At 41.1% G+C, this 27,213-nt stretch overlaps 1 protein-coding gene across 5 annotated transcripts; it reads left to right on the top strand.

Moving 5' to 3' along the window:
* Nucleotides 1-1,981: 1,981 nt before the first annotated feature.
* KEL (Kell metallo-endopeptidase (Kell blood group)) lies at nucleotides 1,982-26,859 on the top strand. 5 transcript variants are annotated; one of them, XM_048968528.1, is made up of 20 exons: nucleotides 1,982-2,883; nucleotides 2,953-3,140; nucleotides 5,507-5,648; nucleotides 7,579-7,776; nucleotides 8,393-8,517; nucleotides 12,277-12,423; nucleotides 13,033-13,095; nucleotides 14,014-14,202; nucleotides 14,598-14,743; nucleotides 15,949-16,072; nucleotides 17,134-17,172; nucleotides 17,356-17,466; nucleotides 18,571-18,669; nucleotides 19,189-19,266; nucleotides 19,692-19,795; nucleotides 20,680-20,790; nucleotides 21,953-22,020; nucleotides 22,253-22,410; nucleotides 23,296-23,391; nucleotides 24,669-26,859. In XM_048968528.1, the coding sequence occupies exons 2-20, from the start codon at nucleotides 3,123-3,125 to the stop codon at nucleotides 24,843-24,845; spliced, it is 2,193 nt and encodes a 730-aa protein (XP_048824485.1). In that variant the 5' UTR covers nucleotides 1,982-2,883; nucleotides 2,953-3,122; the 3' UTR covers nucleotides 24,846-26,859. The 5 variants fall into 5 exon arrangements, with proteins under 5 accessions (XP_048824485.1, XP_048824480.1, XP_048824512.1 ...); XM_048968523.1 differs by having other exon boundaries at nucleotides 2,983-3,140; XM_048968555.1 differs by having other exon boundaries at nucleotides 2,983-3,140; nucleotides 14,128-14,202.
* Nucleotides 26,860-27,213: the final 354 nt, after the last annotated feature.

Here is a 27,213-nt window from a genome sequence, read left to right on the forward strand (position 1 = left end):
CTGAGAGCTAACAAAAAGATAAAGCACATTTATAAGCGCATTGTCCAAATGTCCCTTGGACACTGACAGTCATGGGACATGAGCTGCCTCACTAGGAAGCCCCTTCCTGTTTTCAACCACCTTCACTAGAAATAAATTTTTCCTGCTATCCATTCTGAACCTCCCATGTCATACCTCTGTGCTGTTCCTTTGTGTCCTTGCATCTGTGACAAGGAAGAAGTAAATGGCACCTCCCTCTCCATTTCCCTTTGGAAAGTTTTGGAGACAAATAAGGTTACCTCCGTTCATCCCTACCAGCCAGCCAGACCATCTTCAGCTTCTCCTCACACCACATGCCTTCCAGCACTTTTACCAGCTTTGATGCCTTCCTTTGCATCCATGCAAGTATCTTAACATTCCCTCTATATTGTGGAGCACAGAACTGCACACAGTATTTAAGATGAGGTTGCACCAGCACTAAATAAAGCAGAAGAATTGCCAGCCGCAGCTGGCTGTGCTGTGTTTAATGCACCCCATCCACTAAGCCAGAGACCTTCTAATAGGAGATGAGATTACTAAGGCAGGACATTCCCTTCATGAACTCCTGTGGACTATGCCTGATAAAGGCTTTGTTCTTTAAGTATCTTCCAATAGCAGGTAATATCCTTAACTTTTCCAGGGCCTGAGCTTAGACCAGCAGGTCTGTTTTCCGGGCATTCTCTGCTCCCTTATGCTTGATCAGCGTAACACTATCTAGGTTCAAACCAGCAGTGCCCTCCCACGACCTTTGGCAAATAGGTGGAAAGGGTTCAGCTTTAACATCTTCAGCACTCCTTCAGCACTCTAGGATGAATCACATCAGGCCCTATAGACTTATGAACACTGAGCTCGTACAACTGTTTCTTCACAATTTCTGGCCACAGTTGGGAAGTCACTGCTCTGCCGGTCATGGTCTTCAAATTCAGAGGACTCAGCAGCCTGAAACCTGTCACTGATATGAAAAACTGAGACTAAAATGCAAAAGCTAACAAACAAACAAACAAACAGCAAAAAAAAGACAACCAAGAAAAATCCGCCACATTAAATGCCTCAGCCTTTTCCTTATGCTACTACAAATGATGCAGAAGGTGATGTCTCCTCTCCTAAGTTACAAAGCATATCAGCATTGCATACCGCAGCTGAAACTGTTTATGATTTTATGATGATCTGTGGTCGTTAGCTGAAGCTGACTAATTCAGACTCTGTAGTTATATGCCTTTTCAGGTAGACTTTCTTTCATCAGCAAATTCAGGGTAGGGACAAAGCACGTATTTATCTGGCAGCAGTAAGCCATGTAAGCATACCCTACATTTTCCACACTATCAGTTGGATATGCAAGCTTTCATTCTGTCAGGTGCCACCGGACAGTGGAATGTCCTTATGTGCATTTGCGCTTTGAGAAAAGTCTGTCTTGGAGGAGACTGCATGTTTGCATGCATGTTTTATTGAATATGCAACCTCTAGAACTCGGAGAATCTAGAGAGCTGAATATGTATTCATGCATACATTAATATGGTGCTTTTACATTGTGAAGTTGTTTTCTCCTAGTAACGTGCAAGTTTATTTGAAGACATTCTTATCAACTACGGAAAGAAAAGACAAAACGTTTCTCTGTAAACTTTGTCTAATCACTGAGGAAGGAAGAGGGATTGGCAGTATATGTTGGAATGACGTCACAAGTAATCCTTATCGACTGATTCCCTTCTTATCTGTACAGCACAGATGACTGCTCTGCTCTCCTGAGTTCACAAGCTAGTCAGAAGGCCTCTAGCTTTTTGCTCTGTGACAGAATCCCTGACTCTCCCTCTCCTCTCCTCTCCTCTCCTCTCCTCTCCTCTCCTCTCCTCTCCTCTCCTCTCCTCTCCTCTCCTCTCCTCTCCTCTCCTCTCCTCTCCTCTCCTCTCCTCTCCTCTCCTCTCCTCTCCTCTCCTCTCCTCTCCTCTCCTCTCCTCTCCTCTCCTCTCCTCTCCTCTCCTCTCCTCTCCTCTCCTCTCTTCTCTCTGGTCCAGAAATTTTGTACAGCTTAGAAGGTAAATGTGAAGATATCTTCACTACCTAAAGCCTGAGAGCTGTTATATGCTCTCATTAGGAAGATGGGGAGTTCAGACACATACAGAAGACGGATTAAGAAACTGCATACTGCTGTGAAAGATTTTGTGCTATCAGTCCTTTTGGAAGCAGATAGCAAACTGCTCTGACCATCCCCCTCAACTCCCAGCTTCCACACGATCAGGTCTCAACTCCCAGCTTCCATTACCCTCTTTTTAATGCCTCTGGGAAGTGATTCTATCTCATACTATTTGAAGTAAATAAGCTGCCCTCCTGAATCTTTCCAGTACATATTCTTCAGGAAGCAAAGACACACAGGCTGCCATCACCTGAGAAGCAACGTAAGCAGAGTCAACGATCAATGTGGTTTTCGTGCATCTCAGTTAAAAATAACAATAAAGAAAAAGAACCTGGACCTGCGTTCGCCGCTGGAATGCACAGCTGGATGCAGATCAGAGAGAGCCAAATCCAAGTCAGCACGTCGGCCTTTCTTTTGGAAGAGGAGGAACAATAGTTTCCATAGCTCACAGCATCTCGCTGTAGACAGTGGCCTCCAGTCCGTGGGACATCAGGTTGAGCAGGCTGAGAAAAGGGAAAATATCAGACCCAAACAGGCTTCGATAGCAAGGCCGTTGGAGAGGAAAGAAGCAAGTAGCTGAGGGGAGACGTAGAAACACATCCTTCTCTTCACATAGATTTCAGTCTAACTCCAACAAACAAACAAACAAACAAACAAACAGAGCCAACAACCAGAAGGACCCACGGTCAGAAGGAATTGCAGAAGGGAACAATGCAGCTAATTTTCTGGTGGAGAAGGTGGGTGGAGAATTGCAGAAATGTCACAGTTTCCCTCCCTCCCATTTTCTTCAAGGGTGTTTTCCTCAGAGCTCTTCCTTGCTCTTCTCCTCCCCACAGCAATCAGCCAAGCTGGGAAGAGGAGATTGTCTCTAAACTCAGCAGTGTGCCTTGAGCACAGAACAAGTGCTGACAGTAAACAAGTAAGCACAGTCGACAGCTGTGGCAACCACAGAGGCAAAGCCTGCTCAGTGACAGGAATGAAGGCTGTTCCAGAGGTAAGGAGGGTTTGTCTTTCTTTTCTGGTCACAGCTGTGCTTCTTACTGTTACTGGCCTAGAGGATTAGGGCAGCAGAGTTTTGGAACTCTGCGTCCAGAAGGGTCTTGCCCCTGTCCCACAGTGTGCGGGGATTTCGAGCTCCTTGCTCTTCCTGTTACTCGCCCGGGCTTAGGCTGTATTCAGAGAATAAAGAACTGCAAAATGGTAATAATTTTATAACAGGTGGCCAAAATTTCCAATGTGAAAATCAGAAAGTCTATTGCAACAGATAATTCAGGAGCAAAGTGAATGTAAATAATTCACTTGTTCCCAAATGGTGAGGGATGAGATCTTACACAATGAAGAATAGTAATTTTTTTTTTCAGCCAAGTAAATAGTAGTTAGCCAAGTAATAGTAATTCCTTTTCAGCCAAGTAAATTTTTTTTTGCTCACTTCTCTGCCATAGTCTGCATTTGGAAAGTAAAAGCTACAGTGTTTTATGACCCTAAGGAGTCAGCAGAATAGAATTAGAAAGGTACAGAAGCAGTTAGGCGTTTAACCTTTGCAAGAAGTTTACAGGAGTCAAGTAAGATGCTTTTGCTTTTGGGAGGTTTCTGTTAATGACTAAATAAATGGACATTTAAAAGATATTGGACAATAGTATCCCCCTCCTCCTCCCACCCCCCCACCTCTTTCTGTATTTCCTGTTCTCTTAGTGTGCTTGTACAGGAATCACTAACACAGTGTCCAAACATAGTCCACTATTATATTACTAGAGATGATAATACATTTCTAGAATGATGAACAGGCTGTTCATTTTCTTAGCCTTTCCATGTGGGAAGGAGTCCATGCTGAGCATGTCTACTTCTTGTAGGCTTTTATTATTTTTGTAAATAGCCATGTTTCCTGTTTTTGCAGTAAATTAAATAAATATTAAGCACGATGACAAGCACAGTTCTACATAATCTTTAGCTGATGCATGCAAAAAACAAAAATTATTGAAGGCAAAGTTATACCAATGTTACAGAGATGGATCAAAACCAAAATCTTGGAATGGAATCTCGGTGTGAAGGTTCAACCTCTACTGCCGTACCAACAACCCCCACTCTTGGTACTGTGGGAGGCATTCAAGGCCAGGCTGGATGTGGCTCTGGGCAGCCTGGTCTGGTGGTTGGTGACCCTGCACATAGCAGGGGGGTTGAAACTGGATGTTCATTGTGTTTGTTTTCAACCCAGGCCATTCTAGGTTTCTAGGATTCTATGATCCTATGATTTGAACTCCCCTACAGGGACTTCATTAAAAGAGAGACATGGATCTGTTGAGGTGCCTCCAGAGGAGGACCACAGATGTGATGCTAGGGATAGAGCCTCCCCTATGAGGACAGGATGAAAGAGCTGGGGCTGTTCAGCCTGGAAAAGAGAAGACTCCCGGGAGATCTGCTAGTGCCCTTTCAGTATCTAAACTGGGGCAGTAAGAAAGAAGGGGACAGACTCTTCAGCAGTTCTGTTGTGGCAGAGCAAGGGGAAATGGTTTCATACTAAAAGAGGGGACATTTATATCGTATATTGAGGTTTAGAAGTTTTTGGTGTTAAGTGTAGCGAAGCACAGGAACTGATTGCCCAAAGATGTGGGGATGTCTTGTCCGTGGGTACATTCAACATCAGGCTGAGCAACTTGGTCTAGCTGTAGACGTCCATGTTTATTGCAGGGGATTTGGACCAGATAGCCTTGAAGGGTCCCTTCCAACACAAACAATACTCTGATTCTTTGATTGGGATGCAGGAGCTATTTCTTGAGGAGATATCTGAAATTAGTGCTCAACAGGCTGTCCAGGGGGATTGTGGATTCTCCTCCTCTGGAGACATTCAGGACCCACCTGGACACCTTTCCTGTGCAGCCTGTTGTAGGGGGCCTGCTTGGCAGGGAGGTTGGACTTGATGATCTCTGGAGGTCCCTTCCAGCTCTTGCAATTCTGTGATTCACTCAACTTATCACACTAACACAATAAAGAACCACTAGTCCAGACCATCCTGTAATCAGCTTTATGGGCTCCAAATTGGCTTGGATCTCTTCAGGAGGCGTATTCAAGGTGATTCCGTAAACCAGCAGAAGCTAGGAAAGGACATGCCTCCTCATGGCAAGCTGGTTCTCAGGTGCAGATTTCATAGCCCTGTGAAACCTGCTGTATTTGGAAGAGAATGGGAAACAAAGGGCGTGAAGCAAAGCCTATGGGAGTGGACTGGGCCTCCTGTTAGCCTTCTGGCATGAGTCAATAGTGAGTTTCTAGTAGCTTAGGGAGAAGGCATAGCATATGGCCAGTGCTAAATGTAATGAGTTGTCTTTTCTTCCTTTTTTCCTGCACATTCCATTTTTCTCTCTACAGACCTGTGACCAGGAGCTGGGAACAGGTACAAAGAAAGAACGATGTCTTCGGGAGAAAAGCCTACTTCTGTGCGCCCTTCTTCTCAGTACTGTCCTTGGTTTTGCATTACTCATCACCTACATCACGATGACTTGTGCTCCAGGTATAATGTGGAATATCCTTTTCCCTGACTCCATATCCACCCTGTTTTTAAGATCTCTTCCTCCCTCTGCCAGCATGGATTATTGTGCCCAGTGTCTGTGTGAGGGTAAGACTTTCAGAAAGACAAAGAAGCGTAAAAAAGTACCAGCTGTAAAAAAGGTAGACTGTTCTGCCTCCTCCTTGTGTGATAGTAGGGAGATATCCCCCCGCTTGTCCTCCTCTGACTGCCATTTGATAAACCTGGGCCCAGCTTTGTGGGAGAGCAGCATTATATTGTCAAGAAGTTCTTGAATTTCATCATCCTGGCTTCTAGCTTCTATGACCCTGCTCCATCTGCAGTCAGCTCCAGGAAACTGGCTCTGAATCTGAGATTTAGAGCTTCTCTTCCACTTGTCTATCCTTGATTTAATAGGCCTAGTTCTAGTTTTCTAGTACCAACTACTATATTGATATACAGAAAACTCACATTCTCCTGGGCAGTGGGGAAGCTGTGAGTGGAGACCTGAAATAGTCAGTTATCTTTCAAATTCACTAAAAAGCTACCTGCAGAACAGTCCACACAAATGCTGACGTGTACAGATAGCTTAATATTGAGGCTGTGTTTATATGGGTGGGTACACGTATCTCCTACTCCAAAACAAGCATGGCTGACAGGCATTTTTCTTCAACTTCTGTCATGAATGGTTCACTAGAGAAACTAGGGAAAAAGTTGTTAGTTTCGATCATGTCCATTTCCACTCTGCGTACCTCCTTCCACTTTAACAAACCACAGTTTGAAACCATAGCATGAAAATCTCGCTTTGATCTGTGAGTGGTTAATTTAATAGTAGAGCTGATGTTGATGTTGTATCTGATGTCGATACAAGGCCCTGACACTAAGTGAGAGCATACACCCATTGGGTTCACAGCATTCCGGATGAAGGAGGTTTTAAATGAAAGCAAGATACACCACAAGCAAGTCTTTGTCCTGTTTAAAAGCTGTCATTGCCAAGAAACGTTTGTTTCCCATGCTTGAACACCTCCCTGCGTGCATTAACCTCTTCTCCTTACCTTCTTTGTACCATGTCCTCCTTTTGCTTTGTGGGTGAACATCACCAGTAGTTCCTTGTTTGTCGCCTGGTCAAATCAGTGCGTGCTGTTTGAGAGAAAACAGAGAGAAGGCGGAGTAATCCAACCTGTGGCTGCCGAGCTGGAACCACTGGAGGGCACCACCCCTGGATGAACTGCCTGTCTTTGACTGACACAATCTCCCTTGCACAGTGCAAAGCAGCCTTGGTGTGAAGTCAAAGACAGAGGGTATATTATTGCATCCTCAGCAAAAACTTACAGGGAGTTCAACAGTCTGTATGCAATGGAGCTTGTATCAAACAGAAATCTTATCATAAGTTTCCTCTTTTTTTCTTTTTTCTTCTGGCACTCTTGGCCAGACTCCTGAATTCTAGGTATGACACTGTAGTGCCCTGTGAGGATTTCTACAAATTTGACTGTGTCAGCTGGGAAGGCAAACACTTAAGCACAAAAGTATCACGAAACATTTTTGATGTGTTGTTGGAAGAAAACCAGCTGATATTGAAAAGGCTTCCTTCCTTCCTTCCTGCCTTCCTGCCTGCCTGCCTCCCTCCCTCCCTCCCTCCTTCCCTTCCTGCCTCCCTCTCTTCCTCCCTCTCTTCCTTCCTTCCTTCCTTCCTTCCTTCCTTCCTTCCTTCCTTCCTTCCTTCCTTCCTTCCTTCCTTCCTTCCTTCCTTCCTTCCTTCCTTCCTTCCTTCCTTCCTTCCTTCCTTCCTTCCTTCCTTCCTTCCTTCCTTCCTTCCTTCCTTCCTTCCTTCCTTCCTTCCTTTTTTTTCTTTTTTTCTTTTTTCTCCCAGTTGTTGAATGTATTGTCCTCATTCTTCAATGTCACTGCTCAGATCTCTCTTTTCCTTCCTACCCAGGATCATGTGATGTTGAACCGAGCCTTGCACTCTTGGCCAGACTCCTGAATTCTAGGAATGATACTGTAGACCCCTGTGAGGATTTCTACAAATATGCTTGTGGCAGCTGGGAAGGCAAACACTCAAGCACAGAAGTATCACAAAACATCTTTGATTTGCTGTTGGAAGAAAACCAGCTGATATTGAAAAGGCTTTTAGGTAGGAAGAGGTGATTGGTGTGGTACCTTCAGTATCTTCCTCAGTCAGAGATGAGAATACCAAGAACTGAGTGCACAAGCATTCCTATAAGGAACTGAGTCCAGTTTTTTGTTTGTTTGTTTGTTTTTTTTTTTCATTCTTCTATCATAGAAAGTAGAGATTTACACCTATAAGAAAAGTCATATTAAAATACTTACATTTCAGACAGTTTAGTTCTTCTCTCCAAGTGTAACAGATGGAAGTCATTCCTTAAAATTCAGGAAACCAGATCATTTTCTTACTGCCTTCTAAAAGTAGATACTTTTTGCTGTGCCTGTCTGAATATGCACTCTGGCTATGTCCTGATTCTATATGAGACCAAAGCCTAGATATGCTCCATGTTTATGTTGTCATCAGTTTCCATGCAAAGAAACTCATGGTTTGGTCTTAGGAAGAGTCATGGCAAACATGAGCTCTCTTGCTTTGGGTTACTTAGAGAAGTGTGAATGTGTTTACTGAATTGGTCTGAATCAAAGTGAAAGGTGATGTTCTCTTAGAAATTTTCCTGTTCTAATACTGCCCATCTTTATTAGCTCTTTTGTAGTTTTTCGCATATATATATATTTTTTCTCCTCAGAGGCCCCACACTTTGAGATAAGAGGCTCAGCTAAGGAAAAAGCAATCCAGTTCTATCGCTCCTGCATGGATACCCAAAGGATAGAATCCCAAGGAAGTCAACTATTGAAGGACCTCATAAATCAGGTGAATGTTTGTGCTACTCCTTCTCTCTCCAGAAGATAAGACAATTATTGCAAGGGATAGGAAAGCGTGAAGTTCAGGCTATGTGATCCTATATAACAAAATTTTGCTAGCGCCCAACTTGTAGGAGAGAAATCTGTTTTTGAGTGTCGTTTAAAGATTTAGTTTTCCAACCATCAGATACCTAAATGTGCCCTCATGACCATGCATGTTAGGACTGACGTGCAGCAACCAAGACTGCTGAGTGAGATCATCTTTAATCTCAAAAGCTCAGTTCAGTAGGATTCAACTTACAGATCAGGGAGCATCTTGTAAAATGGGTGAAATGCTTGTGTATGAAATCTGAGGACCATCTGCTACTTCAAGTTTCAGGACATCTTGCTTGGAGAGGAAAACGCTTCTCTTGTCATTCTGTGAGATTCCTCCCAGTGCCAGGGAAGGTTGTCCATCTTTCTGTTAGCAAAAAACATTTATGCCCTCTCTCCAAGGAAGATGCAGAACCCTTTTCAGCTGAAGGAAAATGACTGCAGGGCATCCTGTGTGTCTTCTTGTCACGGAGGAGGAACCCTACATCCCTGATGTTTTTTGTTAAAATGAATATCTTTGGAGAAGTGCGTCCTGTTTTCTCTTTCCTTCACAGCATTTTTTCTGTTTTTTCTTTTTTTTCTTTTTTTTCTTTTTTTTTTTCCCCTGTATACTGTTCTGCTGTTAATTATAATGCATTTTTACTGTGTCACAGAGTGACAGAATGGTTGAGGCTAGAAGGGATCTCTGGAAATCATCTTATCCAACCTCCTTGTTCAAGCAGGGCCATCTAGAGCCATCACCCAGGACCATGTCTTTCAAAATATCTCCAAGGAGACAGACCCCACAACATTTGCCAGTGGTCAGTAACCTACACAGTATAAAAAAAAATACTTCCTGATGTTCAGGCAGAATCTCTTGTGTTTTAGTCTGTGCTCACTGTCTCTTGTCCTGTCACTGGGCACAAATGAAAATCCTGATTCCATTCTTTTTGCACATTCAGGTGCATTAATACACATTGATAAGATCTGTTCTGAGCCTTCTCTTTTCCACACTAGACAGTCCCATCTCTCTCGGCCTTTTCTTGTAAGAAGCTAGCATCCCTTAACCATTTTTGTGGCTGTTTGAACTCTCTCCATTAGCTCATGTCTCCCTAGAGCCCAGAACAGCGCACAGTACTTCAGGTGTGGCTTCACTAGTGCTGAGAAGAGGGAAAGAATCAGTTCTCTTGACCTGCTGGCAATACTCTTCCTAATTCTGTCTAGGATGCCGTTAGCCTTCTTTGCAGCAAAGGCACATTACTAGATCATGTTCAACTTGGTGATTACCAGGAGTCCCAGGTCATTTTCTGCCAGACAGATTTTCAGCTGGGTGGCCCTCATGATATACTGGTGCTTACAGTTCTTCTCCACATGCAGAATTTTGTATTTCCCCTTTTTGAACTTCATGAAGTTCCTGTGAGGCCATTTCTGCAGATTGTCCATGTCCCTCTGGATGACCCTCTGGTGAATCAGCCACTGCTCCCAGTTTTGCTGTGGGCACACTCTCCTCCGTAATCCATATTGTTAATGAAGACATTGAACAGGCTGCACCCAGAAAGAATGCCTGGTGTGTATTGCTAGTTACTGGCTTCCAACTATACTTTGCAACTCTGGACCTGCTGTTCATCCAGTTTTCATTCAATCTACTTCACCTGTCTGCATATCCAGCTCATTCATTCACATCTCGACTCTGAAGTTCATGTAGTGTCAGAAAGCTTTACTGAAGTCCAGGAAGATTCATGACTCTCCCCTCAGTTACTACACCAGTCACTTCATTAGGGAACCTTATCTTATTGGTTAAGCATGACTTCCTCTTGGTGAAGTCATGTTAACTATTCCTGATAATTTTCTTCTTTATGTGCCTTGAAATGTTTTCCAGGATTAGCAGCTCCATCACCTTCCCAGAGACTGAGGTGAGGGTAACCAGCCTGCAGTTCCTTAAGTCTTCTTCCTTACCCTTCCTGAAGACGGGAATTACATTTGCTTTCCTACGATACTCTGGCACTTCTCTCAGTCTGCATGGTCAATCAGCAATTCCTGAGAATGATCTCACAGTAACACCTGCCAGTTCCCACAGCACTCATGGGTGCATCCCATCAGGACCCATGGACTTCCATATGTCCAGTTTGCCTAAGTATTCCCTGACCTGTTTCTCTTCCACCAAGGGTACACCTTTCTTGCTCCAGCCTTTCTTCATTGTCTGTGGGACCTAGATTTAGTGAAAGTCAGTCTTGCTAGTCAAGACTGTCAAAGAAGGTTGTATCTCAGCCTTCTTCATTTCCTGTGTAACCAGATTATTTGTCTTTGTTTCCATCCTCTGTATGCTTCCTTTTTATGTTTGAGTTTGTATAGAAGGTCCTTCTTCATCCACACAAGCCACCTGGCATTTTTGCCTGATTTTCAATTCATTTAGATGAACAGTTTTGAGCTTGGGAGAGGTGACCCTTCAATATGTGAGTATTGCGTCGGGCTGGGCCGTTACAAAGTGTGCTGAGAATATTCACCTTGTGAGGAAAAACAGGGGCTCGGTGCTGGGGCCCATCTTGTTTAATATTTTTATTGAGGACCTGGATGAGGGCATTGAGTGCACCCTCAGTTTGCAGGTGACACCAAGCTGGGAGGTGGTGTGGATCTGCCTGAGGGCAGGGAGGCCCTGCAGAGGGATTTAGACAGGCTGGATCACTGGGCTGAGGTGAATGGGATGAGGTTCAACAAGGCCAAGTGCCGGGTCCTGAACTTTGGGCACAACAACCCCATGCAGCGCTGCAGGCTTGGGGCTGAGTGGCTGGATGAGTGTGAAGAAGAGAAGGACCTGGGGGTGTTGGTTGATGCTCGGCTGAACATGAGCCCAAAGTGTGCCCAGGTGGCCAAAGGGCCTACGGCATCCTGGCCTGCATTAGAAATGGCGTGGCCTGCAGGAGCAGGGAGGTGAGCATCCCCTGTACTCAGCAATGGTGAGGCCGCACCTTGAGTACTGTGTTCAGTTTTGGGCTCCTCACTACAGGAAAGACGTTGAGGTCCTGGAGTGTGTCCAGAGAAGGGCAACAAAACTGGTGAGGGGTCTGGAGCACAAATATGAGGAGTGGCTGAGGGAGCTGGGATTGTTCAGTCTGGAGAAGAGGAGGCTCAGGGGAGACCTCATTGCACTCTACAACTTCCTGAAGGGAGGCTGTGGTGAAGAGGGATTTGGCCTCTTCTCCCAGGCAACGAGCAGGACATGGGGTAATGGCCACAAGTTGTACCAGAGGAGGTTTAGGTTGGACATGAGGAAGAACTTTTTCTCTCAGAGAGTGGTCAGGACTGCAATGGCTGCCCAGGGGGGTGGTGGAGGCGCCGTCCCTGGCAGTGTTCAAGAGGTGTCTGGATGAGGAGCTGTGTGATGTGGTTTGGTGCTGGTGGTGGCAATGGTGATGAGGAGACGGTTGGACTAGATGATCTTATAGGTCATTTCCAACCTTGTGATTGTACGATTCTAATATCAACTAGCTATTGTGGACCTCTCTCCCCTCTCAGTGTCATCTTGCAGTTTGCTGCTTGAGTGAAAGTTACAGGTAAGGAAGGTATGTAGAAATCTTCACGAGTTTCTTCTATTGCTATTTGCTTTATTGTTTCTCAGTTGTCACAATGACTGAGCCCATAGGGGTGGCAGAAGTTCGTAAATATGAATCAAATAAATTTCTCTCTGTTTCCTCTCTAGGTTGGTGGATGGAACATCACAGGCATAGGGAAAGCAAAAGATTTTAATGAAACTCTTCAGATTCTCATGGGCAGATACAACACTTTTCCCTTTTTCAGAGTGCATGTGGGACCCAGTCCTTCTGATCCCAAGACCAATGTAATTCAGGTGAGTGAAATAAAGACAGAGAATTGTCTGGAAATGCTGGGAATGAAGAGTCAATTGCGCAGTTCATGAGATCCAGCCCTGCTCAAGTTAAGCCTATGGTCTTTTCTGAAAAAAGTTTTCCTAACATTTTCTTTAATTTTCTTAGTTCTATTACACAGATACACACACAAAACCAATCAATAGTTCAGAAAAATGAGCAGATGAGGAAGAATTATTTTAATTTCCTCTGTTTGACCATTGTATATTTCCATTACTGTAGAAGGATCTAGTTCTCATGTTCTTGGGTGTGGCTATTAGAATAACGTACAGTACATGTTAAGTGTTTAATACTTGTGGTGTACTATTGATTTTGCAGCACATGGAGAAATATTTAAGAGTATTTATTATTTAAGAGAATTCCGGTCACCACAGATTTGTAATGGGATTGCAAATGAAATGCAGATTTTGGTAGATAAACAAAAACTACTTAGTAAACATTTTTCAACAGTAAAACAATTTATTAACATTTCATATTCTGTGACACAGAGACAAAAAACATTTATTTAATGTACTATTACATTTCTGGTGCTTCTGGAATACTGAGATATTTGTCCTTTACTTTTTTTGCAGATTGACCATCCTGAGTTTGAGATGCCAGCTGAAAGTAAATTCAAAAAGAAAAATTATCTTGAGGTAACATATCAGAGGCTGAATAAAGGTAAAAATAGCTATTTGGCATAGGGATCTCCTTGAATTGCTTCCTGGTTCAGAGTGACGTATTTCCATGGGGTATGGTCAGTGACCTCTGAAAATGTCTCCAAATGGAATTTCTTAAGTAATTGATTGATTTTCTAAAAAAATAATAGTTTCTAAAATGTAAGCAATTTTTAGATGCCAGAATTAAAAATGTTAGTGTAGAAAGATTATAATTTTTTTCTTTTGTATTTTCTAGGTAGTATGAAACTCTATGTTTCACCTTGCAGAATGTTTAAAAAAATTTTTTTTTCAAAGTGAAGGCTTTATAACCCATTAAAATCTCTGGACCTGGGGAGTGATTGCTAGCATTTTCAAGTTATTTTGAAGTATTTTAACCAAAATTGGGGAAACAAGGTCTTTGACCTTAGGAGTTATTGTAACAAAGTTAATTTCATCATAATTACAATTTGTCTGGACTGAGCTCATTTTTCTGCATAAAAACAGAGCTGATTTCAGTTTCTCTGTCTGAATCTTTCAGAATAGTTCTCAGAAAATAAGGCCATATGCAAGCATTCCTGTCATAGCTCATGAACATAGAAGCAATGCTACCATTTCCTCTCCATCCAAAATTCTGACTTACCATGTCACTATCTATTACAAGTCTCTCTTTTGTGTCCAAAGATAGCTCTAAACTGATTTTGGTATCTGAAGAAATAGTTAATTGGAACAAAATTAAGATTATTTCCTTTTGGAATCACCTTGTTCTTCACTGAAAAGGGAGCTGTGTTTGATAAATTTTTGGACAGGACTATTGTGTTTTTAAAATCCTGTGGTCAGGATGGATGGGTGAATGTATGGACTGACTGACTTTTGGTCACGTCTCTCCCTGTGATCATATGCTCATATGTATTGCAGGTTCTCCGTGTGTATCTCTCATATTTGGAGAAACTGGGGGACCTACTTGGAGGTCTACAAGATGGTCCTCCTCATTCCTTTTCCCTTACCTTGTCCTTCATCTCCAATCTCCAGCGTGTTGTCACCCCCCTGCAGGAAAGACAGCAGAGGGGAATGCTGTTCTTTCGCACTACCATTAGGGAGTTACAGGTATCTATCTGTGCCTTAGAACTTAAGAAACACAATTATATATGACATTCACATTCTGAAGGTCCAGATCAAAACAGATAGAAAATACATTGTTTAGATACCATTTCCTTGCAACTTCTCCTTGGAGTCTGTTGAAGTTTAAATAACCTGTTAATTTGCTGTCTATTTTTTGATAGTAGTTGGACTTTTCAGGCCACAGAACTTTATACTGATTTAATAAAACAAATATATGTTATTCTTCTTTTCTACTATAATCAATATCCATAGCATAAAACAACTCAATTCACTGGAGTTATCTCTTATATGTATCAAAGGGACAATCCTAGTTTTCCTGTTATTTCTTGTCAGTTGATTTAAACTAGTGGTTTGCCACATAAGCTTTATTTTACTTTCAGGAAAAGGCACCTGCTATTGACTGGTTGTCATGTCTCCAGGCTGTCTTCTATCCTATGCCAATTAATCTCTCTCAGCCAATTGCAGTGCATGATATGGATTATTTAAGAGGCATGTCACAGATCATTGAAGAATGGCACAAAGAAAGGTAAGAATTAATATTTATGGCTAGTAGTTAAATACATATAAGTATACATACGTACACATACAATATGGACCACTACAGTAGCTGATCTTAGACATTCAGTCACTCCAGTAGCTGGCCTCAGGTTGCCTGATCTCTGCATTTATTGGTACCTTCATATATGATCCATTGGGACTTGCAGCCCTACTCTGGTTGCAGGTACTCATGTATCTTCTTGCAACAAACATGTATGTACAAACAGATCTCTTCAGTAGGTTGCACATACTGTTGGTTTTTTCAACAGCCAATTCTCAGACATTTTGTTTCTCCAGAATCCAGTTCCATCCCTGCCACACTCCCACCCCAAAGGAGAGAGAGTACATACCCAGAAAATATTTAAGAATAGCATTTAATGAGATGAGACGGACTCTGGTGACCACACACAGGGTTCAGTGAGGCAAACATCCTGGCAAGCCAAAAGTTTACACTCAACCATTCCCTCTTACCAGCTTTCCCCTCAATTTTACCATGCACGTTTCTCCTATTCCATCATCTCTCTCTTTCGCTGCCTCTGGTCATTCTTATAAACATCCCATAATAAATCTCTAGAATCCTCCAGTCTCTTTGATATATTCCATAACATGTTTTACCTAGTGCTAAAATTCTCTTTTCCCTTCCTCCCATAATTAGTCCTGTACCCTGGAAGTTAATTACCCCTTGAGTCTTCAGGGTGTTCTTGAGGGTGTTTCTTTGGTTGACTCATGTTAGTGGGTTTCATAGGAAAGTCAATGAGGAATTCATCCCCCTTTTGATAGACCCAGCAGTAGACCATTCAGAATATTTTGTTGCTACCAGGCTTCCTCTGTTTCAAATGATTCCTCTGGCACTTGCCATACCTCTTTGTTTATGACGACCTCATAACATGACAATCTGACTATTGCTGAAAAAAAACCTCACCATATCAACCTTGTTCTCTTATTCATGGCTTTCTGGCACTTCCAATGTGTTTTGTATGGTATTCTGCCTGCTTCTATTCATATTTGAATATTCAGTTCATAAAACTGAATACTGCTTGCTGTTCAGAACTGATTGGCTTCTGCTCATTTCCTAATGTTCTAATGGAATTACTGCTCAAAAATTTGACTTCATCTAGCCAGGAGGTGACTTCATCTTAATGTGAATCAAAGTGGTTCTCTGTATTGGTCTTTTAAAGTGCCATTTTCCTACAGGGTTCCGCATATCTATATGATTGTTTGTCTGGTTGGGAATCTCTCCCCTGCCCTTGATAGTCGATTCCAAGATGCACGTGAGGAGCTATCTAAGATTCTTTATGGGAAAACGGAATCCAAAGTGGTGAGTTAATATTTAGCCATCTTCTTCAGCTTCTACAGCCACTGAATAAACTAAGACACACATTCTGGATGTTCTCTTGATATCTCACCTGGATAGAGCTCCTTAGATTTGGTGTGCACTGCAGCCTGCAAGATCAAGAGAAGCCTTTTAATGAAGCCTTCTTCCTCTAGCTACAGGAGGTGTCGAGTTCACAGGCTCTTGTCCTGTTGGAAGACTGAACCATACTAACATCTGCTGAAAAAGTAGCATGGTGAGCTGAAGGCAATCCAGGTGGCTCCTGAAATGTATCAAGGAAAACTTTCTAAACCAATAGACAACTCTATTGGGGAGATGCAGTGCTGGACCTATTGTTCACTAACACCAGTAAACTGATTGGTGACATCAGGATTGGAGGTTGCCTGGGGAGTAGTGACCTTGCAATGCTGGCTATTGCACTCTTGAGGGATATCACACAGGCAAAGAGTAAAATCAGACGGCCAAATTCCAACCCTTCAGAAAGTTAGTAAACATTTTTCCCTCTGGGAAACTGTCCTTCCTGAAGATGTTCAACAAACAAATGTTTTCAGAATAGAACAGGAGAGATTTAGACAGGGCATAAGGAAGAATTTTTTTTCAATAAGGATGGTGAGGCACTGGAACAGGTTACCCAAAGATGTGGTGGATATTCCGTCCTTGGAGACATTCAAGGTCAGGCTGGACCAGGCTCTGAGCAACCTGATGTAACTATAGATGTCTCTGTTCATTGCAGGAGAGTTAGACTAGATGATCTTAAATGTTCCTTTCACCTCAAACAATTCTATGATTCTGTGATGATTCTATGATTTGACAAGGAAAACAATACTCACTAGGCCAATAAATGCTTTATGTTGGTGGTAGGTGGATGGTTGGACTGGATAATCTTAGAGGTTTTTTCCAACCTTTATATGATTCTATGATTCTATGTTTCTCAAAAAGTTGTGAAAGTAGACATGATATACAAAACTTTAGAGAGCTAATTGCATTGTACCATGGGATAGGAAACAATATATAGCTAACCACCTTCTTCTATGTTTTTGTCACAGCTAGAATATGAGTATTCATCTTGTGTGAAGTTGAGTATTGTAAGTAACACAGTGCTTTACTGAGTTGAAGTTTCCTGAAGTAGCTTGAAAGGGGTTACGTCATTTTTAAATAGCTATGTATAAGCTAGTGACTGTGTGTTCACATATCTTTTTACCGTCTTCATCTTCTTGTCTCTTCCTCTTCACTCTCATATGTCTTGATTACTTTTTCTATTCTTACAGATCCCAGATGAGCGCTGGAGGAAGTGTCTGACTGATACCAGTTCCTTCTTTGAGCCAGTCCTAGGGCAGATGATTGTGAAAGAAATTTTCCCTGAGCAGAACAAGAAACTTGTAGGTATTCATCATCTTAATCCCAAGTAGAGCTCAGCTTCATCCCTTTTTTTTTTTCTTTTTTTTTAATCCCAACAACTAAGCAATACATCAAAGCAGGAAGATCATGTGTAGGTTTCATACCTTTTTATATATCATGTGGTTACTTATTTCCCCTCCTCATAGACAAATGGGATCAGAACAAGGGTACTGTCATTGCTAGAATAAACAACATTATTACCTTTATCTCATCTGTTAACAAAGTCATGCGTACAGCACAAATACATATGGAAACCCTACAAATACATGCAGTTTCAGAGTGCTTAACTGGGATGACAGTATCAACACTATGCATCATAAATCCTGAAACTTTAAAGCAAGATTTTCAGTTATAAAGCCAATAAGCAGATGGTATGTGAGCCAAGGCTACATAATGTTTATGACCAGTTGTAACAAAAAAAATTCAATGACAAAAGATTCTGAATGGATCCACAGTAAATGGAACACCTCCCTGCACTGTTGAAAAAGCTTTTCTTTGTTGTTTGTTTTTTTTTTTTCCTTTGATGACCAAATTTCTTTTTTTGGGGGGGCAGAGGAGAGGGAAACGGATAGTTAGTATAGGCACCATGTTTTATAAAGAGTTTGCAATGAGAAGGGTAAACAACTCCAAGAAAAGACAGTGAAAAACTAAGACCGTATTGAAGTCCAAAGCTAGATGAACAAAGCATAATAATTTTGTGAAGGAGAGATTCAGACTCTCCAGACATTTAGAAAGGGAGACACCAATGTGAAATACGAATATTGGATTTTCATGTCACTATAGAACTGGGACAATTATTTTATCCATTCCCATTTCAATAGCGATTGAACAAAAAGGGATTATGAGACTCTTATTTACAGTGATAGGCAAGAGGAAAAGGGGAGTGGGAAAGAATTGTGAGACCTGTGAAGAACTACTGGATGCCTACGAAACCCAGATCTAAATAGACGTGGAAACTACTATTTCCCCTTTCATCAAGAGAACTACTGTATTGTAGTTGAATTGCTGGATCATAGGAAGACAGTAGGCAGGCCTGAACAGTGTGTTTCTGCACTTGTGACTGTGCCTTCTATTCTCCATTGCAGGCTGAGCAGATGTTCTCTGAGATCCAAGATACCCTCTGTGGTCAACTGGATCAGCTGGAGTGGATGGATGAACAAACTCGCCAGGAAGCTAAAATCTTGGTGAGTGCACAAGGCAGAATTTACTGAGGCCATCCTTTCCATCACCTCATCCACACACCAAAAACTATGTAGTTTTTTAAGTGTCATCAGGCATGTGTGATCATACACTGACATATAGGCAAAGAAGATCTATGGATGCTGTGAATTAACTGTAATGAGGTACATTGTACCTTTAGTTTTATATATCTATAGAATTTAAAAACTACAAACTGAATTTAAGAAAGTTATTAAAAATGAAAAAGAAAAAAAAAAAAAGAAAAAAAAAGAAAAAAGCACAATACTATGCCATAGGTCCCTGAGTGAAGAAAACAGAATAGCAAGAGGAGATGAGGTGTCTTGTTTAAATAGAGTGGTTGTTTTTCTAAAGGACTGATTAACAAGATCATAGTTTTGTTGCTCAGAAATAGTTCATAAAGAATTACCAGAATGTAGAACCTGTTGCTGGTCATGCTTCTTTTTTTTTTTTTTGTTTGTTTGTTTGTTTGTTTTGTTTTGTTTTGTTGGTTGTTATGATTTCAGGTGTCCAAACTACAAGTGGAAATTGGCTATCCAACTTACATACTCCAGACTGCCAAAGTGAACAAGGAATACCAGAATGTGAGCTATAAAATATAACTATTTGCCTCTTACCAGCAGTTTACCTGTACTGGCTGATATTTTGCCTGCTACCAAAAGAGTTCATGACTTCTGAATCAATGCAAATATCATATTGCTCTCTTTCTGAGAATGAATCCAATTACCCAGTATTATTACTTCTACACTGTCATGCCTGTGTTGTCTCCTCTTGATTGTGATCTGCTTGCATGTTCTGTTCGGTGACAGATAATGTTCCTGTCACATCTTAAAGTGAGGTATTTTTAGAACCAGAAGAAGGAAAACAAACGAAGAAACACACAATAGGTGTTCAATCTTTTGATGAACAATTTTTTTTTTTGCCTGTGGAATTTTCCTCTCACTCATACTATTCAATTCATTACTCAATCACTCCATGTGATGGTGACATTTCTCTACTCTTTCCTTAGCTGGAGATAAATGAAGACACTTTTTTCCTAAATGTGGTGGCTTGCTTGAAGATGATGAGGGAGAATTCATTCTCAAAGCTCCTTCAGCATCATTCACAAGATACGTAAGTGTACAAGATATGTAAGTACTGAAATGAAAAATAATCAGAATAATGTACTTGTGGAATATACTTGTGGTGATCTCCACATCAATCCTCCCAGTCAAAACAGGTTCAAATGGAATATGTCACTCAGGACTGTGTCTAGCTGTATTTCTGTATCTTTTTCTACTGAGGGTGAAGGGGACTTGGGCAGAACTGGAAACAGTAGTAATAGATAATATTTAATTAGTCCTGAACTGAAGGCCATAATCATCTCTCCTAACTTACTGATGACACCTCCTAATCCTAAGGACAAGATGCTGCAGTTTTTTTTTCTGCAAGAGTATGCATATATTAAAAATAAGCATTGTCTTGTATTTTCACCTATCTTATTCTATCAAAAACATCACTGTCGTGGAGAACAGTCTCAGACTTCTGAGAGAGGGATTTTTCTGCCCACTGTCATAAACCCTCGATAAAGAGAAATAGTTGGTGTTCTTGGGCTTCGCTAACTGACAGAAAAGCACTGACTTGATGTGAGTATTGGTGGAGAGATCTTAAAGGGAGGACATGGATGCTTCTGAAGGCAGGCAATGGAACTGAGTATACTGGGAATCTGACATTTTCAGTGTTGGTCATCATAGGAGGTTAATAATCTTGACTTATTTGACAGATGAAATCGTGAAGAGGAATCCCTTAATGTGAGTGAAAGTTATGCTCATAGCTCTAACTCTAAATAAGCTAAGGTTTATATCACATACCCTTAACTCTACATAATGTGAATTTCATCCTTCTCCTCTGCTGTACCAACTGTTGTAACGAGTGAACTGTTTCTGCAATGGAGAATAAGAGCAATCCATGAGGTAAAGAGTCAGTACATTCTCTCATTTCTCTTTTTCTGCTTCTAGCTGGCAGGTGGCCCCCTGGGCTGTCCATTCATACTACTCAATAAGGCACCACATGGTGGTCTTTCCTGCTGGAATGTTCCGCAGCCCTTTTTTCCACGTGGAGTTTCCCAGGTATGGAGAGTATGCAAAAGTGAAGCTGAATGTAGTCCTTTTACTACACCATGTTTCCAGAAAGAATATCAGCAGATCTGCCCTTAATCTCTCTTTCTTAGAGCATTCCAGATAAGGGGAAAAACAGTTATTTTCTGAAGCCAGATGGAAATGGTTTGACAGTTCTGCTCTGTGAGGGTAGGAGGGCCCTATTGAGGGATTGGGACAGGTTGGATTGATGGGCTGAGGTCTGTGGGATGAAGTTCAACAAGTGTCAGGACCTGAAGTTTTGTCACAGCAGCTCCATGCAATGCTACAGGCTTGGAGCAGAGTGGCTCTCAAGCTGTCTGGAGGAAAAAGATCTAGAAGTGTTAGTTGACAGCTAGCTGAACAGCAGTGTACTCAGGTGGTCAAGAAGGCCAATGGCATCCTGGTCTGCATTAGAAATAGTCGTCCAGCCACTCATCCCCAAGCCTATAACACTGCATGGGGTTGTTGTGTGCCCAAAGTGCAGGACCTGACACTTGGCCTTGTTGAACCTCATCCCATTCACCTCAGCCCAGCAATCCAGCATATCCAGATCCCTCTGAAGGGCTTCCCTACCCTCAGATCAACACTACCTCCCAGCTTGGTGTCATCTGCAAATTTACTGAGAGTATACTCAATCCCCTCATTTAGGTCATCAAGATACTAAACAAGATGGGCCCCAGTACCAACTCCTGGGGGACACCACTTGAAACAGGTTGCCAGCTGGATTTAACCACTACCCGCTGGGCATGGCCCTCTAGCCAGTTCCTTACCCAAAGGAGTGTATACCTGTCCAGGCCACAGGCAGACAGTTTCCAGTGTCAAAGGCTTTGCTGAAGTCTAGGTAGACCACAACAACAGCCCCTCCCTCATCTACCAGTCTAGTCACCCAGTCATAGAAGGAGATGAGGTTGGTCAAGCACAACCTGCCTTTCATGAACCCATGCTGGCTGGGTCTGATCCCCTGGACACCACACACACGCTGTATGATCTCACCCAAGATTATTTGCTCCATACAAATTTTACAGAGCACCACATTTGGAAGACAGTAAGTAGAAAATGTTTCTGAGTGCTCTCGAAGTAGAATAGGTTATAAAGAATTCTCAACTGTCTTTCTTTTCTTTTCAAAACCACTCTTTTTATGTTTATTTTTCAGTGCTGTGAACTTTGGAGCCATTGGGGTCTTCATGGCACATGAACTTCTTCACGTATTTTATGATTATAGTAAGTACCAGCTGTTGGGTGAAGCTTATCTTCTTTGTTTACTCTTCTGGACCCCACTAGCAGTTTACCTCAAGAGATCTTAAATCCTATTCCTTGCATTCATGTGTACATACATTATTAAAGCAAGTGAAGCTTGCCCATACAATATCAAATGGACTGCTAAGAAAACTCTGTGAGGGGTAGAAGTGAGCATCAGAAATACCTTAACTTAGGATTCTTTTTCCCCCCACAGTGCATCCTGGTGGCTGTCCCACATGCAACAGTAGTGTGCTACAGAAATCTATAGATTGCTTGGTAGAACAGTATGAAAGTTTTGGCTTTAAGGTCAGTGGTACTTCCACACTGTTGGAGAATACAGCAGACACTGGAGGTCTTGCCATTGCTTACCAGGTATTCTAGTCTACTTACTTCTCTGATTTCACTTCTATGACCATGAAGTCTACCAGATGGCTCAACTGACAAGTCATAACACCTGACTCTTGTGCTCCATTCCAGGATTTTTTGCAAGCCTGTGCCAGCAAAGCAGTGCTTTGCATTTCCTCTGCTGTTTAAACTGTAGGCTTTCCACAGAATTGTGCTTGTAACCTCACTACCACCATATAAAACCATTTCTTCCCTTCACCTATTCTGGGGACAGCCTTTTTTCTTACTTCCCCAGTTAGATCACAGTTACAAAAGCAAGTTATTATTTTATTTTGGATTACTATATGCTTATGTTATACCTAAGCTGAGACATGAACTAGAATATAATGTAATATGATAATAATAATATTCATAGTAATATTTTTCAGCAATACTTCTGTCTAGAACTCCTTCATGTAGGATTTGAGAGGTTTAATTAATTATTGAGTGTGGGGTGATCTGAGTTCTCTAGGTATCAGATGGTACCTATTACAATGTTACATGAAGAATTTTGAGAGGGTCAAGGAATTTTTGATGGTGTCCATAGCAACATTTTAAATTTTTTTATTCACATAAGTATTTCTTTCTTTGTAAATCATTTTCTTTTTTCTTTTTCATAGCATAGTCATTAATCTCCTCTTCTGATCAGTTGTGTGTAGTAGTGTCTGAAAAGGGAAGCAGAGGAGTTGATGTTGCTCTTCTCCCTTCTTACAGATATTAGGGGTTTAGCAAGAGCAAGGCATCTCAGGGTGAGCAGAGATACAAACATGCTAAATGTATTAAATATATATTAGATTGATGTGTATAATTGAAAGAAGATATGTTTCTGGGTTACTGACTGAAAGGAAGTTTATAAGTTTTTTCTCTTCACAGGCCTATAAGAATTGGCTGAAAAAGCATAAACAAGAGGAGTATTTACCGAAGATCGGACTTTCACATGACCAGCTTTTCTACCTCAGTTTTGCTCATGTAATGAATTCTAGGCTAGTCATGTATCTCTCTCATTCTCCATTGTCTTTTGCATTATTACAGCTCTTCTCTCTCAATATTCAATCCTTTCTCCCCACTCTTTGAAGAACTGGATATGATGGATGTTGTTGGAAGGTTCAGCATCTTATTTTGAAGGCTAAAATTCATTTTGAGGTCTCCTAATTTGTCGTGGATCTCAAAGCAAACAAGAGGCCTTTCTATAAATATACAATCATAAATCTCTGAAATCTACCAATGTTAAGTTGTAGCAAACCAGTTGTCAGAGAAAGCTGACTTCATTGTCAGACACTAAATACTTTTTTTTTTTTTTTCTGCTGTGAGCAATCATATGAATGGAAAGAGAAACTTTAGTGGAAAAGTCGCATATTCCTCTGTCTTTTGTTCCATCCACCTCATTGTTGTGATATACAGTAATTCTGAGTGATTGATAGAAAAAAATAATCAGAATGCTTCTTAAAGAACTAGAAATACACATACACTTAGCTGAAGATTTCTGTGGGAATATAGTTTAAGGATTTGTGCCATTGTACATAGTTGTGAAGCTGAGTTTATTAACATAGGATTTTGGATTTCTACACAGAAAATTCTCATCCTTATTAGTCGCTGTGACTGTGTAAAGAAAAAAGTTCTGTGTATGTATTAGCATCAGGTCAGGGCAGTATGTAGAAAAGCAGTAATGCAGTTCTAAAATCACAAATAATTGGGTCTCAGTACCAAGAACTGTATTTCAGAGGTGATCTGACAAGCGACTGGATCATTTCTCAATGAATAAGGACAGGAATCACAAGAATGAAGAACTTCAACTGTAACACCAGTAAAGCCACATAACCTTCTTCCCAATCTCTCTCACAGTAATGTGATGTTAAATACTCCCCTTTCTTAATGACCATTAATTTATTTTTGTTAATAAGCTGAACCTGAACACTGAGGGCTACATCTATACTGCCACAGTAGATGGAGTCCAAGGTTACATAAGCCTGAAGTCCAGGATGGTCTAAATTTGTTGTGTTGTGGACTACATGGCATAAAGAAAAATGCAAGTGCCTGATCAGATAGGGAAACTGGGACAGAGTGGAGGGAAAGGGATAAGAAACTAAAGTTCAAAAGCAAAGGGTGTTAATATTGTTGGCATCCACAGAACCTTTTCCTTGTCTACTTCAGCAGTCCCAGTCATGTGGAATATGCAGAAGAGCTTTATGACTTATTTACATGAGCACTTTTGCATAGACTTACTTTTCTGTTTTGCTTCTCTTCAGGCAATGTGTGGACACCAGGATCCTGAGGATTTACAGTCTTCCTTGGATACAGATCCACATAGTCCCTTGCCACTTCGTGTCTATGGACCTGTCAGCAATAATCAGGACTTTGTAAAACACTTCCATTGTCCCCGTAGATCACCAATGAATCCAGACAGCAAGTGCCAAATCTGGTAATTTGTATGAAAAAGGAGGATGAGAGACACGACCCCAGGGAGATGAAATCTTGAGCTGTGAAAGTACGATTCATGGGTCATACTCAGGGCCAACGGAGTGATGTGGAGCATTTATTTCCTCTTCTAACTTCCTCTTCTTGTTATCCATTTCCCAGCAGTTTATGATAGGAATCATCTCAAATTGAGCTCATAAGAGAAAAGGGTCTCTTCCTGCTGCTCCCAGCACTGTCTCAGATGGGACAACTCTGTAGTTCAGCGTGTCCTAAGGTAACAAGATGACTAGCCACTCCCTAGTAGGTAGCTTCTGAGGAGTTGTTAACAGAAAGACTGTTGCATCATTAGGCCTGCTGTTCAGTGTATTTCCCTGTCCACTGCAACAACATCACCATCATGTTGAATGGGCAGGACAATATGCTAGAGTCCTAAGACTTGTTCATACGAGACTGCATCTTAGAAAATTTCTTCAGGTTACATGGAAACCACACACAAGTAAGTTACCAGTGAGAGAAGAGTCCTCTTCTCTTCTTCAGCAGATAAATGGAGATAAGTTGTAAGGAAAAATTAGTGGTTCCAGTTTCTAGGTTGAAGATGAGTCACTTAATAATGAAGGTTATTCATGTATTTCACAAGGAAACATCCTCGTTGATGGAAGTGGGACTGGGAGTTGAAAATTGTTTCATTTTCTTCTTTCTGTCTTTTCCAGAAAGATTCCTCTTTTATTCTTACTCTCTCTTTAGGGTTGAGGATATGGATAAAGATGAAGTATGAGGTAGTCACAAGGCTTTTCTAGAGGTATCTGGAGATCATTAACTTGAATATTCCAAATTCTCTGGATCCTGAACCAGGCTTTCACATCCCTACATTTGTAAATATTTACCATCCAAACAGAGAAGTTTATCTGACATATGATTTAATAACTACTTGAAACTGAATTTTATGTAATAGTTTACTTTGGAGAAAAAGGAGAGTTAAGAAATAATATATTTTAGGGTAGCAGGAGATGTGCATAAAATACATTCTCAAGAGCAACCTAATAATTATATCAATTCAATTTTTAAAATTTCCCCCAATCAAGAAGCATTCAAAACTCCCCCACATTTTGCATACTGTTAGAACTGTTCTGTTTATTTTACTTATTATATTGAATGCCTGGTTATTGTGTGTGGAATAGATGAAGGCAAGTGGAAACGGCCCTTATCAGTGTAAGTATTACATTGTGAAAAGCCCAGTAAAAGTGTTAATCTTCACACACTGACCAATGCAGCAAAATATTTTCCAAGAATGAACTGTTCAGAGATGTTTTCATTAATTTATGGACTAACATGTTAATAAAACATTTGCTTTCAAACTAAACAAAAAAGAACAACAAAAAAATCCCTCATCCCCCCTCAAAAGAATTTTAAAAAATATATATCCCTTTGATTACAAACTGTTTATGGCCTAGTCTGTATCTTTATTTGGTCTGTTCTCTGCATGAACACAGTACGTAGCTGAAATTCACAAATAGTAGATAATAATACATTATGATAATAGGATTTATTTAACCAGTATAAAAACAATCAAACAAACAAAACAAAAAGAAAACAGAAAATTAGGGTATTTTTAAAAATCTTTACCTTTTAAACATTGTATACGCTCTCTCCACTTGTTTAATCAACTTTGTCCTATCAGCATGCTCAGAACATTTGGTCTTTCTTTCATTGTTATAATAACCAAATGTATGTAACATTATACTATGCATCTTTTGTATTACAGCACTTATTTCACTGGACTTATTTGTTTAAAATGTATAGAAAAAGAGACAGTCTGCAACTTGATAAGTTTTTTATTTCTTGTATCTATCTTGTTAAGGGTGTGTAGGTAACAATTCTCTGGAATATGCATTGTTTTCCTTCTTTCTACCATGTATGATGAATTTATGGGTCTTTCAAAGATAGGGTCACTATTGAAGCTGGTGAGTTCAATCCTTATTTATCTTGAGTAGGATAGAAGAGGAGAGGAGAGGAGAGGAGAGGAGAGGAGAGGAGAGGAGAGGAGAGGAGAGGAGAGGAGAGGAGAGGAGAGGAGAGGAGAGGAGAGGAGAGGAGAGGAGAGGAGAGGAGAGGAGAGGAGAGGAGAGGAGAGGAGAGGAGGAAAGGACCTTCAAAGATCATCTTGCTCAATTTCCTGACCACCTCATAGCTAGCTAAAAGTTAAAGAATATTAACAAGGAAATTGTTCAAATGTCTCTTGAACACTAACGGGCATGGGGCATGACTCAACTCACTAGGAAACCTGTTCCAGTGTTTTGACCACCCTCATGTTAAATAATTTGTTCCTACTATCCAGTCTGAACCTTCCCTGTTACATTATTGCGCTATTCCTTTGTG

Source organism: Lagopus muta, chromosome 1 (genome assembly GCF_023343835.1).
Source record: "Lagopus muta isolate bLagMut1 chromosome 1, bLagMut1 primary, whole genome shotgun sequence".
Taxonomy (NCBI): Eukaryota; Metazoa; Chordata; class Aves; order Galliformes; family Phasianidae; genus Lagopus; species Lagopus muta.

What these genes read in the sequence shown, in the direction of transcription:
- KEL (XM_048968528.1), top strand. An exon ending in CCAAGACCAATGTAATTCAG is followed by an intron (nt 12,424 to 13,032) that starts GTGAGTGAAATA and finishes CTTTTTTTGCAG; the next exon opens with ATTGACCATCCTGAGTTTGA. An exon ending in TTCCACGTGGAGTTTCCCAG is followed by an intron (nt 20,791 to 21,952) that starts GTATGGAGAGTA and finishes TTTATTTTTCAG; the next exon opens with TGCTGTGAACTTTGGAGCCA.